General features: G+C 36.2%; 1 protein-coding gene across 3 annotated transcripts; it reads right to left on the bottom strand.

Moving 5' to 3' along the window:
- Nucleotides 1–373: 373 nt before the first annotated feature.
- sqor (sulfide quinone oxidoreductase) lies at nt 374–15,188 on the bottom strand. Of its 3 annotated transcripts, XM_015016460.1 has the most exons (11): nt 15,118–15,188; nt 14,721–14,954; nt 13,844–14,057; nt 12,455–12,625; nt 12,321–12,374; nt 11,083–11,277; nt 10,777–10,986; nt 10,092–10,275; nt 3,048–3,115; nt 1,992–2,170; nt 374–1,123 (listed from the first exon to the last, which is right to left on the bottom strand). In XM_015016460.1, exons 1-11 carry the CDS (start codon nt 15,171–15,173, stop codon nt 1,066–1,068), a joined length of 1,623 nt encoding a protein of 540 aa, XP_014871946.1. In that variant the 5' UTR covers nt 15,174–15,188; the 3' UTR covers nt 374–1,065. The 3 variants fall into 3 exon arrangements, with proteins under 3 accessions (XP_014871946.1, XP_014871945.1, XP_014871944.1); XM_015016459.1 differs by lacking the exon at nt 15,118–15,188 and having other exon boundaries at nt 13,844–14,059; nt 14,721–14,910; XM_015016458.1 differs by lacking the exons at nt 3,048–3,115; nt 15,118–15,188 and having other exon boundaries at nt 14,721–14,914.
- Between the last annotated feature and the right edge of the window lie 1,233 nt (nt 15,189–16,421).

Raw genomic sequence — 16,421 nt, forward strand, 5'->3', positions numbered from 1 at the left:
ATGGCACTATATGCCTGGAATATACATAATAAAATACCCTTTAAAAAAACTAATTCTAGAGTCAAATCACACCATTGTTCTAAAAGTGAACACATAAACCCAAATAAATATTTTTCTATTAAATTTTTTTTAAGTTAAAAAAAGTGTTTAACACATTAAAAAAAATCTCTGAAAATGAGAAATCTTGGATCCTTTTTTCATGTTACATCTGTCACAAAGAAAAAAACAAACATTTTCACTCCCAGATAGCAACACATTTTACACAGTAAAAGTTACAGCTTTATGTTATATTTTGATAAACATACTGCAGAGTAAACATGTTTAACACCATACAAAAGATTTATTTTTGTTTTAATAAAACACAAAAAAAGTTCCATGGATTTGAAACCTTATTGTCGTTTTATTGATTTAGGAGCAATACATTTTTGTTAATTTAAATCATTTCTGTTTGAGTGGTTACAATGGTATTTAGAATAAAAATCTAAAATGTAAGACAAAACGTCCAAAACTGACACATAAAATGTGTGAGAAAGCACTTATGGTAGTTCTCATGTTTATAGTGCAGCATTTTTAAGGTGAACTCCAATTGATGAATTGCACGCCTCGGTTTTTTGCTAAAGTGAGACAAAATAAACGCAATTTGATCAAGTTAAAACAACTAATATCAGCTACCAGGACAACACTTTTCACTAGCAACTTGGATCAAAACATTCATACAAAGCTTTTAAATACTACCATCGACATTAAAGCTGTGGAGTTAAAGGCGTTTCTATGATTAATCATATAATGTGATTGTTCCAGAAACAGAATCATGCTCATCCTTGTGCTTGTCAGCTTTGAACCAACGTCTCAGCAAAGCAGTTTCACTTTTCCTTTACCTCATCAAATGAAGCTAAAGAAGTGGCTCTCATTAAAGTTATTTATTTTTGTTGCAACCACAAAACTGCCCACTTTTTTAAGCCAGTTGAGATGAATTAGTTTGCTATGATGTCACAGATAAGCATGTATCCGTCCTGTCAGGGGTTATGAAATAATGAACTGTATTCATTCAGTAGTTTCTTTGTTTTACTTCATTCCAAGATGGAGGAGCTTCCTGTATGGTCCGGGTCCGCCCCACAGCCCCCTGAAAACAGAAATGAAAAGATTTGGTAGCAGCCAAGACAATAAAAAAAGAGGGTGTTACAATTAAGCATTTAATAGAGGGATTATTTGTTTGTAGCCATGGCAACCTGACTGCAGAAAGAAACAACCTGCCTATAAACTGTCACCGGTTGCCGTGGTTACCTGCCCTTGTCTTCCTGTTTTAACATTAGCTAGCTTGTTGTTGGGGAACTACAACTATTTACAACAGCGTGAAAAAGGAATCTTGCTACCAAATTGACATTAGTGAATAGGATACGTCTTAATGAGCCGTTATATGCAGGTGAGTGGATAAAGAAATGACCCAAGCTTCAGTGGTCAGACATTACTTACTAGGAATGTTAAAGCAATTTTGTTCAGTGTCTAAATAAGACAAACGGTCCATAGCGAGCAAGAAAGCTGCAATAGGATTTTCCTAAAACTATTAATTTTCTATAAAAAATTGACTTCATATTTAGCATTCAAATGGAACACGATCATTCCTCCCTGTTTTGGTCACAACTGGCAGTCATTTTGACTGCAAGGATTTTTGCACCGTTCTAGTAAAATTTTTCCAGAATTTCACATTTGAAAATCTCTTGTGAAAACGATGCATCACGTCATCGCCTTCCTAAAATAATGACCTAATCATTCCATTTTATTAAGGTGACGACATGAAAAATGAACAAGCAGCTGCATCAGAATAAACTAAGCCATCAGAAATCAAAACTGATTTCATTAGCCTAATTATAAATAGACTAAATCATTATAATAATATCTTCCTGCTGTTTTTCTGCAGGTGACATGTGCAGTACACTGGGTGCAGCCTGACTGATAATCCTTCTATCAGTGATTATTGATCGTATGCATACCGGAGAAGCCCGTGCCAGTACAGGTGAGGCATCACATCGGCTTTCATGTAGTACATTAATCTCCGCTCCTTGGCCTGGTTGATTGGGAACGTTTCCAGCGGCTGCCCGTTGTAGTCGAACTCTGCCAGGACCACTGTGTTGTAGCTCGTCACCAGCGGACAGGAAGTGTAGCCATCGTACTGCAAAGAACAAGACAACTTCTGTTTGAACCCAAACAAAATGGGCAAATTCAAAATTTTAATACACTTGGGTCTGTCACGATTGCAAATGTTGATACGATAAATTGTCCCAGATGTTATTGAGATAAATGATAACATTGTTCTTTTGAGAGTATAACGGTAATGGTGTAATAATGCAAGAACACATTCTCAAAGATCAACACATTTTTAATTTTAATGACAATTTATCACTGGAAATAGAAGATACTTTAAATATCTATATAAAAAAACAGAAACATCAAATAAAATTAATTACAAAGTCTCTAATAAAAAATGTCCATAAAAAAAAATCTCTACTTCAGACCAATGCACTAGATTGAAGACTTTTTATTTTAATTTATCATGTGATTAACTGATTTATTGCTTATTTTGACAGGCCTAAATGGTTATTTTGCAGATGAAATTCAGTTCTTAGAGCTGATAAAGGAGTGAATCCAACCTCGGATGAACAAAAAGCAGATATTTTCAGTACAAATCCAGCAGATTTCTTTAAAGTTACACATAATTAGGTGAACATATTTGCTTAAACATGTTGTAATTTTAACTAAAATTACTAAAAAATGCTGTTTGTGATATGTAAAAACTCAATTACTTCAAAAATGTTATATCTTTCGTTATGTTTTATATCTTTCACCCACTGAAGTCGCCATTTTTTCCGCCAGTGGATCCGTTTTCTACAGAGTAAAATATAATGTTGATGTAAATTTAGACAATGCCACATTATGTTGCTGTTGGCTGCAATAAAAAAAGGCAAAATAAAACAAATATTCCTCAAACTAATTGTAGATCCCTTTAAAGCAAAAACTAAAACTCATAAGAGCCGATTAGCATTGCTTACCTTCTTATCTGGCTTCTGATTTTTCAGTAATTTGCCGATGGTTCTGTTCAGGATCGCAGACTGTGCAGCTAAAAAAAAGAAAAACAAAGAAAGATTTAACTTGTTTTACAGGAATGAGTTAAAAATCCAGAGACTTTCGCCGTCCTGAAACATCCTTCACATTCAGGAGCTGCAGCCTGTCCCAGCATGCTCTGACCAAAACAAACACATCCTGCTAATCCTCGCGCCGATGGATGAATGTAGACGATTACACCTTAAAGAGACAGTGACACTTTTTTGAAGCAGGTTTCTGTTAAAATGTTGCCACTACTTAAAGTTTAATCACCTGACAACCTAATGATGTTTTCATCAAACTGAGAGGATTATATATCCTGGTATTCACCAACCATAACATTTTCCTGATGTACTTCAGCCCAACATCAATTGATTCAGAGAGAACGAGGAAGCTCAAACCACATTTTCCACCAGACATAATGAGCAAAGATCATATTACGGACTCAAACTCTGCTCCACTTTCCAACCATGCAGCCAAATAAAGGTTTAAATGAGAGCAGCAAAATCACATCTGGAACTGGAAGACATTTTAAATAGCCAAACTAAATAAACAAACAAAACAAACCAGAAAAAAAAAACAAATAAAATGAATTATAAAGTGTCTCTAAATAAAATAATCCTTCAAATAAAGCATTAGTAGAGAACAAAGCAAACCAAAGACTTTTGTCATCCATTTTGGTAGAAAAAGAGAAAAAAGAAAAACAATGAATCATGCAAATGATAATTATTAAGCTCGTTTTAATTGATCATGCCATTAACTGATTTATTGTGACAGGCCTAACATGTTTACTGTGAAATATAATCTCTCCTGCATGGAAATTCAGGATGCCATTATATTAAACTCTAAACTCTAATACAGCAACAGTCTTCAGTCAGATGCCTCTTCAGATGCGTTGCAAGACTGACTGCTACTGGAGATCGTTCCTGCCCAAAGAGACTTTTTGAAGATGGTTGTATAGTATAATTTACGACACCATTTATTTTTTCTTTTATGTAAATTAAGTATTTATGAACTGAATTACAATAGACTAAATGTGGAAGATGTGAGTGGATATTTCGCAACATCATATTTTCAAGGGTTGCATCTGATACTATTGGTAAATGCTGTGATGATAAATGGTAATTTTCTGTCGCTCCTCTGTGTGTTTCAGTACAATAATCTGTCAGGTCTGAGCGTCTACTGCAGTGATCACATATAACAGGCTGAATATTACAGTGTGAGCTCAGAAAACTTGAAATATATTAGCCAAATATTTGTGCATCATAGAAATATTATTGCAGATTATTATGATGATTTACTTGTGTGATAACTGGCAGATTTTGCAGATTTTACTGTGCCAACAGATTTTCACAATAGTAGCTGTAGCTGCGGTGAAATACTGTGGTTTAATTTTACTGTTTTGGGTGCCATTCTGGAGATGCTCCTGCAGGGGGCAGTGTTGCCTCTTCAGATAAATGAGTTTAAATCCTGGGGAGGCAAACATTTAACCCAAGGCTCACCGTACAAAAGGAAGTTAACAAATTACAAAATTATACCAAATGTATAGTTGTTGCGCTCCATTTTTCAGTTTTATTAGATTTCTGTAGAAGCAGCAACATTTCTGCCTGGTTGATATCAATGGATTAATTCACCAATATGCAAAAATAACCTTACACCAGCTGGTATGTTTTATGTAGAGCTGAGACATCGATTATTAAAATAATAAACTAAAGTAGTAATGGAATATCTTTGATTGGACTACACAGACTCAAAAAAGATAATTTTAGTTGCAGCCTTAGTTTTATACATTACATTTTGATACTTGCCAATAATGCAAATTTTAACAAAGCTGAAAAAATTAAATGGAAGTAAATGAAATTAAAATGAAAACCAATACCAAGTAAGATGTAATAAACATTCTGATGAGCTTAAAACAGGAAAACTCCCACTCATAGTCAGTGCAATTAAAAACAACAACACTCAACATTTTGAAGGTTAAAACCTGATAAAAACTTCAACATTTAAACTCCTTCTCCCCTCTGTTCTCAAGATAAAGTCCAACTGACTTTATCTTGAGAACAGTCTGCAAGATGCTAAAAGAAGTCTCCAGAAGCCCTACATTGTCAGCTCAGGACCCAAACCAGACTCTTTCTGCTCCTGATATGAAAATGTATACCTCCGCCTTAAAAGTCTTACTGAAGAGAAAACAGACAACGACCAGAAATGAAGAAATATTCCTCAGTTAGATGCATCTAAACTTATTTACACACCAGAGTAGATAATATATGTTAGGCTTAAAAGCATTTCAGGAAAAGAATCTGATTAACAATGTAAAGCACGGTAGTGGAGGTGGCATGAGTTAGAGATGCTTTTCATTTCAAATTCAAAAATACTTCATAGATCTCATAAGGAAATTAAATGTTGCTGTAACTCAATTAAATTTTTTAAGAGTTATTGTAGATAGTGATGGGTAGGTAGGACAGATCTGTAGCAGTCTTTATTGCTGCGATTTTGAATAAGCCTCTGACTAAAGACACTGTTTTTCTAAGAGAGTCTTACTGAGAGTATGATCATTGAGTAGAAAATATAAATTTTTGTTGCTTAAGTGGAATCTATTCACTTCCTTTTAATGAAAAATAAGACTATTTCTTAATAAATACCTGAAACTGAATGGAAAATCCTAATTTTTTTTTCCACCTGAGCACCACCAATCTCTACTCCAGGATATAAATATACGCCACCAGTCCAGAGGAGATTATGGGCTCAGGGTAAGTAAGCTTCAGAGGATAAAAAAAAACAAGAGTTTCACATTTGAACTGATTACATGATGAACTGATTCAATGTCACTTTTATCTGACTGGATGTGTAAACATGATGCAGAATCATTGTGAAATAATGAAATAAATATACAAAATCTAAAAATACAAGCTTGGAAAACCGCCAGCTAGCTCGCTCTCCAACCTCTGCAGCTCCAACTAAATTTATCACCAAGTGCCAGCAGTTGTTAAAATGTTTGACCCAGTCGCTGCTCTAAATGAGGCACACGGCAGGAAACGCTAATGCTAACGCTAACACACATGCCACAACGTTCATGTTAAAGCTGAGGTTAAATTACAGGCTAAAATATAAGGAAACATATTTTATTTTGAAGTGGATGCATAATTATGCTGCGTATGAAGTTGATAAAAGAAATTATTTAAAAAGAAAACCTAAACTGTTATGTAATTTTTCTTGTTGTTGAGTGTTTCCTATAGTTCAGTGACCTACATAACTGAAATATGTAACATGAAACCATACAAACACATCTGACTGAATAAGCAAGCTAGTAGGTCCGGGAAACAGAGACAAACTCAATCCCACTTTTTACTTATTTTGCTTTTGACTCAGTTTGAGAAGCTGATTTTAATTGATGTTATTTTTATGTCTGTTTTAAGAAATGCGAGAATCTTCCGTTTTTTGCAAGAGCATTTAATTCACCCTATAAAGATAAAGGACAAAGATCTATGATCTGAACTGTCATAAACTCCCTGATAATTTCTGGAAAACCTAAACCCTGCATGTCATTTCCTAGCAGCAGGAAGACTTGGCAGAAATAGACGCAGTTAAACACTGAACGCTCCTTAAAGCTCGACTTGTGATTAAATGTAGTTTGAAGATGACTTTCATTAATGCACATCCCTGTTTTTACCTGTCCCTCGTCACATTGCACTTTGCTACTTTAGTTCCTGGAGCGGAAAGTTTGATTAGCTTTGCAGTCACATGGCGACAATATTATGACTCGCTAATCTCTATTATCTTAATTATCAAAAATAAAACATGAATTATAACCTAATTACTGTTGTCCTTGTCGCAGATTGTAGCTATTTGAGTCCCAAATCAGACAATTACATAAATTACCATCATTATTTGGTTGGTTTTGTAAATCTAAGGTACAAATGAGGAATCGAACTTTGGTCTGGTGAAGTGAAATCTGGCACAGTTCGAATGCATACAGCAGACCAGAATCCACTCCGAAAGCAGGAGGTGGACTACAACGCAGGGGATTCTGGGTAAATACAGCCAAAACAAACACGAGAGACTAGCGCTGGTGGGAGAAATCAGTTGTGGTTTGTTACCACAGCCGCTAAAATCTGACACTACTCCAGTTTTGTTTACATTTTGTGAAGAGAAAAGGTTGGGCTCGTGTTTTCTTCTGAGGTTTTTGTCCCGATTCCTCCCGTAGTTCTTGTTGCACCGCCACCACAGGTGAGGAGGTGAACAGGTTTTTCCAAACAGTTTGGATCATTTGGTACAGAACAGTGAGAAAGCAAACCGCACCAGCTGAAAATGAAACAAATGTTGCCATTTTGGGCCCAAATAGAACCAAATATTAGATGTGGAAACTCTCTAGTGCCGACCTTGTGTTTAATTTCTCAAAGAGAAACCCAAGAGACCTGTTGTAACTCGAGAGGAGCTGCAGAGCTCCACAGCTCAGGTGGAAAAATATTTAAACAGGACAACTATTAGTTGGACCTGTCGCAATAAATCAATTAATCGCATGATACATTAAAACAAACTCAATAATTTTCATTTTGCATGATTTATCGTTTCTGTGGCAGAAGTCTTCAGTTTGGTGTTTTGGTCTCAACTAGCTCTTTTTTGAAGGATAATTTTGTTTACAGAGACCTTCTGTTGTTTATTTTGGATATTTAAAAGATCTTCCAGGTTCAGAGTTAAATATTCAAAAGAATTTAAAAGTTCATTTGTTTTTGAAAATGTGTTCATGCAGTATGATATTATAAGATCAAAGCATATTCATTTGTTAGGATGGCCCAGTCAAAGTCCTGCCCACATGAACTGTAGCAAAATCTCCATCCATTCTGGCTGAGCTTAAAAGATTGGGTAAAAGTTTATTTACAATAGTTGTGCAGGTGAAGACATCCGCTGGTAACAGCACATTACTCCAAAAGACTGAACGTGGGTCGGTTTAAATATACCTGCCACACTTTTAAAATTTTTATTTCCACAAATTCTGCACTGTTATTCACTATAAAAACCCAATAAAGTTTAAGGTTGTAACGTTACAAAATGAGGAAAAATTTAGCAGGCAGGAATACTTTTGTCATTCACTGCTTTCCGTAAATGTTGGACCTCCCAGCCGTCGAGGGAACAAAATAAAACAAAAACTCCTCCCAGATTTTCTGCTTCTGCCTTTAGGTAACTCTTTCCATTGTGATGCAACAGGATTCTCCTTTCAGTGTAACAATGACTCAGCTAAAATCTAAACTAGATTGGGTTCAGGACATGCCGTTTTCACACTTGCACAAGCGTCCTTGAGACATTCCATACTTAATTCAAGCAGCCTGGATGTACTGTAACGAAAATGTCTGGTCCAGAAAACATGTAAAAACATCATTAAAAGGAGAATTTACTGCCAGTAAGACGTGAATGCATTTGTGACGTCAGAGTGAAGACTGCTAAGCTCAAAGAAAAATATCTGGCAGAGGAGATAAAGACATTAAGCCATTTCTCTCTGTCCTAAAATTCAAGGATCACAGCAGATAACCAAAGTCCACACTGCATGTTGGTCATGTGACTGCAGCATTTTTGTTTCATTTCCTCATGTGTAACAACTCTTGCACAATACAGAGCTTTTCTTTGTCTGTGCCATAGATCTGGCATCTGAAAAACAGACAGATATTTGTTGGATCTATATGAGACCTGATAAATCCATCCAAACCCTGGATGCCATTTTTAATGCCTACTTAAAGACTGGTCAGTATTGTCAGTCTTAAAGGTGACCTATTATGCTTCTCTGTCTATGGGTTATACAAAACATAATTTTAACATTTTATTTTTTAATCATTCTTACACTGCAAAAACACAAAATCTTACCAAGTATTTTTGGTCTAGTTTCTAGCGCAAATATATCAGCAAACTTGAAATACGACTAACTTTTTAGCTACTTGTTGCATTGGCAGATAAATTAACTGAAAGTGAAAATGGCTGAAAACAGATACATCTTTGAAAAGAAGAAGTAGAGCATCCAACACAACCAACAAGAATGCAGCAAGTGGTTTCTGGATGGTAAGTCAACAGCAGCCATTGTACAGTGCATATAGCGGTAAAACTAGCTGACCGAGCCTACTGGAGTTCCGCTGGGGTTGCTAGGTGACAGGTAGAACTCTGCTAGGGTTGCTAGGTAACGACACATTGGCCATCAAATGTGACCATTTTTGAAACGGTCACATCTAACTTATTGCTAGAAAAAAAAATAGCTGGATGTTTCTTAAGCGCCCGAGCTGTTTTTAGAAACCCTTTAAGATTTTTCAAGCCAAAAGCCATTCTGTATTTAGTCAAAACAAACAAACAAACTCAATGTTAAGCTTGGCTTCCCGTATAAGAAGTTTATTATACCTGATGGAGTCCGTAAGAGAGATAGGATAAATTACTCAAATCCAATTAAAGGGCTCCATGCTTACATAAAGGATTGAATCCTTAAATGCTTATTGCATTTTTTCATACAAGCGTTAATTATTCTGTCCTAAAAATTCATTAAGATGTTTCACAAGAGGTTTGACAATAAAAATGTCAGTTTTTAATGAATTTTCTGTTCAAAAGGAGATGTCAGTTTGCAATAAAAAGAATCCCTTCTGGAAAAACCACATCATGTTTACAATTAATGTGTAAAGAGAGATAAAGAGATTCACTTTACTGCGTCACACTGCCTTGATATTAAAATCTTTATATCAACTAGATTACAACTGTGACAGAAAATCTGACCTAACCTAATAATATAGTATAAAATGTAAGATAATTATTTCCAGAGATAAGGATGGCTGAATGCAAAAAAGTCCCTGTATTTTTAAACTTTCGTAGGCTTGGTTTATGTCTTTATGATGTTGTGTCAACAATACAGATTTTAAAGATAAAGCATCTTAAGTACAAAATAAACAAATTGCTCACAAACAATACAGTTATTAATTGGATTACAGCAGTTTCCTGGAGAGTTTAAACTAATAATCACTTACCGACGGCGGCTCCGGTTTTGGCAGTAGGGAGGTTGGTGCAGTCTCCAATCCCAAAAACATTTGGATATTTGTTGTGTTGGAGCGTTTCTTTGTTTAAATCCAGCCAGCCGTTCTCATCAGCGAGCGGACTGCCTTTAACCACCAGGCTGGGTCCCATTGGCGGAGTAACGTGAAGCATTTCGTACTAATTCAGAAAACAGAGGAGTTTAACATCAAATTATCAAGATAAGTTTAAAAGAACTTTATTTAAAGGTGACCTATTATGTTTCCCTCAACAGGTTAGGATAGGTCTATGGGTTATACAAAACAAAATCAATACATTTTTTAACAAAATGAGAGTTTTGCTTCTTTTGCTTCCCTTTCAGAATGAGCTGTTTAGTGCTTCTGTCCCTGAGTTTCGGTTGCTAGGTGACGGGCTGGGCTCAGCTCGGGTTGCTAGGTAACGGGCTGGTGATTTGTTACATTCCGAATGTTTTTGAAATGGCTGATTTTACAGACACCACAAAACATTAACTTAATGTCAAAATAACTGGATGTATTTTTTTTAGTGCTTAGACTATTTTTAGAAGCAGCAGAGACTGAAATGAAAGTATGAAAATATGCAAAAAGGTGAATTTTGCACAACAGGTCACCTTTAAAGGAGAATATGGAAACAATGGACAATGGAAAATATAAAGGCAGTTACCTCACACACTTTGGTCTCTCCTGGTTTGTCAAGGTTTTCAAACACAGCTTCCCGTTTGTCTGGCCGCACTTCGATCAGGTTTTGTCTGAGGTTTACTTGTAGGTCGCGGCTTTTAACAATGTCCCACAACGTGTCGGCGTATTTCTTGATCCCAAAGAGCACAGGAAGTGATGTGTTGTATATCACATTGGCCTTTGCCCTTTTTCCTGTCTTAAATACATAAATATATAAAATGTCCTTGTGAAATTCAGAACACCACATTTAAACTCTTAAATACGTTATCTTTTGATCCAAAAGACTAAGCACCTTTCTCAGGTAAGCATCCGATAAGTACATGATCTTCTGTGGCGCTCCGGCGCATTTCACAGGCGTGTTTGGGAAGGTGAACACAGCGTTGCCCTCTTTGAAGTTCTGCAGAGCCTTCCAGGTTTTCTCCACAGTTTCGATAGAGTAGTTTGACCCAATCTTTGGATGCTCAAACGCCTCTGGTAAGCCTTTAATCTACATTTAAAAGAATATAAATGACCTCTTTGCAATTTGTACCATCATATTGTACTCTTGCATTTAATACCTCCATTTTGTACCTATAAACAAACCATTTCAGACCCACACGAATCCCCACTTCAAAACACTCATTAAAAAGTTAATTTTGTTCAAAAGTGAATCTCCTATTTTACATAGATTAATTACACACACCGATATTTCTGGTAATGTTTATCATTATGACTTCTGGTTAAAGAAAACCCCAAATTCAGTATTTTTGAATATTAGAATATTTACATAAAACCAATAAAAATGAGTTTTCAATAAAGAAATATCAGCCTAGTAAAAAAAAACATATACATACTGTGTAGTATAATCACTCAGTACATGTTTGGGGATCATTTTACTGCATTTGTTAAGGAAGCAGATATCACACTTTTTCCTTCCACTCAACTTTCCATTAATATACTGGAATACACCACTCTGAACAGCCAGCTTTTCTATTGACTGGTTAAAATCCATGCAGGAGGCCAGAGATTGTCAAGACTGTAATGAAACATTTCTGTCTTAAATGTCCTGTTTTTTAAATAAAAATTATTTAATTTTCTGACAATTCTTTATTAGTGTAAGTCAATTAATTAAGATACAATAAATAAATGTCAGATGAATTGGTGTAATAAATAAACTTTTTTTATGATTTCCTGATTTTTCTTTAAGGAGTTAGATATTTTGATAAATAAATAAATACTTTTATAAGACTGCTCAAATCTCTCACTTAATTGACTGAACTACATGTAATTTTCCATTGCCACCGAATGTGGTTATAAACCTGGTTTGGGCTGGTTACATTTTATGAAGTGCATAAGATTATGACCTCTGATCAAACCATAAAACGAAATACAACTTCCTGCTGCCTGTTCATATCAGGAAAAGTCAGGCATGAAAACACCACAACACCACAGGCTGAAACTGGTGAAGCGATGAAATGACCAGCACTTTATGTAATTACATTTACGCAAAATGTAAAAGGAGAAACAAATAGGTGCAGAAAGCATTACTACCTTTTCATAATGGAGCTGTAAGCCAAGAGCCACTATCAAATATTCATAGGAGATCTGTAGAAGAGAAAAGAATCACTTCAAACTCATGTTTTATACCACTAATCTTTCAGGTCAGTCTAGAAGAATTAAATCACCTCAGTCCCATCGTCTACAAGGACAGTGTTTTTGTCTGGGTGTATTTCCTGAACCTTGGATTTCACCCACTTCACACCCGACGGCATAACACTGGCAGTGGGACGAGCCGATGAGGCGGTTGTTTTAGCTCCAGCCCCAACGAGCGTCCATATCGGCTGATAGTAATGCACCTGAGAGAAGCAAAAAAAAAGTTAGATAACAAGTCTGAAAGATGATTTGCAAACTTTCCATGCTGCAAAAACACAAAATGTTACCAAGAATTTAGGTCTAGTTTCTAGTGCAAATATCTTAGTACTCTGGAAATAAGACAAAACTTACTCATGAGTAACTTTTCAACTAGAAATCAGTGTTTGTTTTCATATTAATGAAAGTACACGTTCTACTGGCAGGTTTTCACTTATAAAACACATTTTTCCAATGCATTAAGTGAAATAATCTGCCAACTGAACTAGAACCTTTTCATCAATATTAAGGAATTATTGACTTAAAATAAGCTCCTATATCTTGCTGAAAAGTTACTTTTAATTAGTACACCTGAAAAAAGCACAAAACTAAGACATTTGCTTTATAAATTAAAGTAAAAATAATTGCTAAGAGTTTGTGTTTTTGCAGTACAGTTATTATTGGGGTGCCCAGATTGCAGTTTGTTGGCCGATCACTGATTACCAATGTCTGAAAAAAATCCTGACTTGCGGATTCCGATTTTAAGTACTGATTTTTTGTCTGAAATGTTGGGCTAATTGAGACAAGGCCTGTCAAAATAAGCAATAAATCAATTGTGCTTAATTAATCAAACACACTCAATAATTTCCATTTGCATAACTTATTGTTTTTCTCTTTTTCTACCAAAAACTGGATGACAAAAATCTCCAGTCTGGTGCATTGTGCTCAACTTGCCCTCTTTTTGAAGGACAATTTTGTTGATAGAAACTCTATAATTCATTTTGTTTGTTGTTTCTGTTGTTTTATTTATTTGTTTTGGATATTTAAAATCTCTTCCAGTTCCAGTGTTTCATATTCACTAGAATTCAAAGTTTATTAATCCCTGAGAATGCAATCTTGCAATATCATGCTATTATCATTATATTACTTGAAAATGGTCTCAAAACAACAATAATATCGTATATTGCAATAACTTGTGGGACAATTTATCGTCCAGCAAAATTTGCTATCCTGACAGGCCTATTTCAGACCAAATAACTTGATTGAAGACTTTAAGTTTTTGGTAGAAAGGAGAAAAACAACAAATCATGCAAATCCAAATTGCCAAGGTAGGTCAGATCGGGTTCACATGCAAGTATGGGCTGACCAATGATACCTCAAAATTAAGGAAATCGGCTGGTTTTATCGGTGCACCCCAGTGCATGCGATTACTCTCATATCCTTGCCTCGGATGGCTCCACGACAGCCACATTGTCGGCTCCGAGCATTCTCTTCATCCGTGCACTCATGCAAATGCCCCCACTTCCTCCTCCGAGGACCAGCATCTTGTAGTGCTGCTTAGCAGACGCCCGGCTGCTGGTGTGGAGATGAGAGATAGCGACACCCGTGGAGTGGTACAGCCTCAAACGACGCAGCGAAGAAGCCATTCTGATCCTGGTCCTCTGGGGACAAATCGTTTCTGCTCAGCAACAATTTCACCAAAGCTCAAAACTCATTAAATCTTGCAACAATCTGCACTTCCTGTTTTGCTGCTGCTGCATGAAGGATTTGACAGTGTTGAGGTGGCAACTTGTTTTTTTTTGTTTTTTTTAGTGGCAGAAACAGAGAATTAGGTAACTTCTTTACATTGTTTTTTTTTGGAGATTAAACACATGCTTGTTCTGCTGCAGAGTCATATAACAGCTATAAGCCCAAAGGTTTGATTGTGGCTTTAAAAAACCACAGACATTGTAACATACGGGTGAACCACAGCAACCTTTGCAAAAGCATAGAGAATGTCCAAAACTCACAATATGTAACAGCAGAGGGTTGTTTTTTTTTTTGTTTTTTTTAGCTATAAGGTGAAGCTAGCAATTCAAATTGATTTCTCTGTTTAACTTAAATTTAATACCGAGTAAACGCAAAAATTCTTGTACAGCAGCGCCAGACAAGCAGCAAAAGTAAACATTGGCTTTATCAGGGTACAGTAGGAGAGAGCGGGTCCGGACTGACCTCAATCTTGGTGCATTTTGAATAGCCAACTGTAAACATAACAATCATTCCTGCACATAAACACACCGATGGACATTATGTTCGGTTGTAGAAAAAAGGTCTGACACTTACCTTGAAGAGCAGGAATTGTTAACCGCTTGTTTTTGCCGCCAATTCTGGCAAAAAAGAAGAAAAAAACTTGAATGGACGATTAAATTCTTCCTGTTTACTCCTAGGTGGAAAAACAGCGGAATAGCTCTGCACCGCAGAGTCCGACGCGGTATGAGTCTGGCAGATCCCGCCTCTCGCCCAACGGACAGAACCAGCATCCAATCAGAATGCGCCCCCAGGACATTTATCCCGCCTCTCTGGCGTTTGACCAATCATAAAGCAGCACTTGAAAAAGTAAAACGTTACACAATTAGCTTAAATGTTATAAACAGTGAAACACATTTGACCTTCGTAACGATATGGAAAATGTAAGGCACATCATTTCACTTACTAGTGGTGCGGATAAAAACCTCTGTACCTGGAAACGTGACAGTTATTTTGTGCTACGTAACTTTGAAACTGTCCTGAGGGCATTTCTAAGTGGGCGGGTTCGGGTCGGTGTCAGCACGTAGACGGTGCCCATCCGTAGACATGTGGTTATGCACCCGGGACAGAAGTACAGTACAAACCCATATTTATCGCTGTTTTTTTTTTTTTTCTACGAATGTAAGGGGAACAAGCGCTGAAATGCAGCAGAGCTTTTCTAACTATACTCACTATAAATGGAAACAGACAAGTTATCTGTTTCTGCAAAATTATTCTGAATTCAGAGGCCACAACAGGATTTCAATTAGGACAATTCAAAATGCGAAACATTTAACTCTGTTAATTTTGATGAATGTGGCTTACAAACAGAGTACCCAAAAATGTACTCTAGTAAGAGTAACACTACTTGAGCATATTTTACACAAGTAAAAGCAAAAAGTACAGCATAGTAAAAATACTCCTAAAAGTAAATTTGATTTAAAAAACAAAGTGTGGCTGCACAGTTGGTAGAGCTGTTGCCTTGCAGCAAGAAGGTTCTGGGTTCGATTCCCAGCCCAGGTCTTTCTTTCTGCATGGAGTTTGCATTTTGTGCATGCATGGGTTTTCTCCGAGTACTCCGGTTTCCTCTCACAGTCCATGACTGTCAGGTTAATTGGTCTCTCCAAATTGTCCCTAGGTGTGAGTGTGTGCATGGTTGTTTGTCCTGTCTGTCTCTGTGTTGCCCTGCGACAGACTGGCGACCTGTCCCTGTCTACGCCCGGAACGTTAGCTGGAGAGAGGCACCAGCAACCCTCCTGACTCCACTAAGGGATAAGGGTGTAAAGAAAATGGATGGATGAAAAACAAAACGTAGTTTAACAGTTATCCAGCTGACAGCTCTTTATCTCCTTTCCAAGCATGGTAAGAACCTGGTTGTTCAGAGTGCTGAATCAAAATGGAATGGAAAGTTAAGTGGAAGGAAAAAATGTGACAGGGATAGCCAAATGTATTTTTAGTTTTTCAAATGTTCATAGAAACTAATTTTCATAACTGTAATATTCATATGCATTCAATGCTCATATTTATTTAAATTAACAGAAATAAATTGTGTCCTTATTTTGAATTAAAGCTGTTGCAATCAATAAATAAGCTTGGCTATACGGTGATTTAAATAATTTAACTATTCATTTGCATTGCTTTTAACCCAAAAAACATAAACTCAGTCCATTATTTTAGGTAAGCTAGCTTTAACTCGTTCACTAGCAGAGTGACTTTATGAAATACAAGCTGAAAGAAGTGCAAACAAACCTTTGTAAA

The sequence above is a fragment of the Poecilia latipinna genome, unplaced genomic scaffold (genome assembly GCF_001443285.1).
Source record: "Poecilia latipinna isolate Pla-1442-1.1 unplaced genomic scaffold, P_latipinna-1.0 Scaffold2022, whole genome shotgun sequence".
NCBI classification, from domain to species: Eukaryota; Metazoa; Chordata; class Actinopteri; order Cyprinodontiformes; family Poeciliidae; genus Poecilia; species Poecilia latipinna.

Bases quoted from the DNA above. Each gene is read 5' to 3' on its own strand.
- sqor (XM_015016460.1), bottom strand. From the start codon at position 15,173: ATGCCCTCAGGACAGTTTCAAAGTTACGTAGCACAAAATAACTGTCAC. The intron at 12,626-13,843 runs GCAAGGATATGA...TGCTTCTCTCAG, and splicing joins CTGTCGTGGAGCCATCCGAG to GTGCATTACTATCAGCCGAT. The intron at 10,276-10,776 runs GTAACTGCCTTT...TTTCTGAATTAG, and splicing joins GAGAGACCAAAGTGTGTGAG to TACGAAATGCTTCACGTTAC.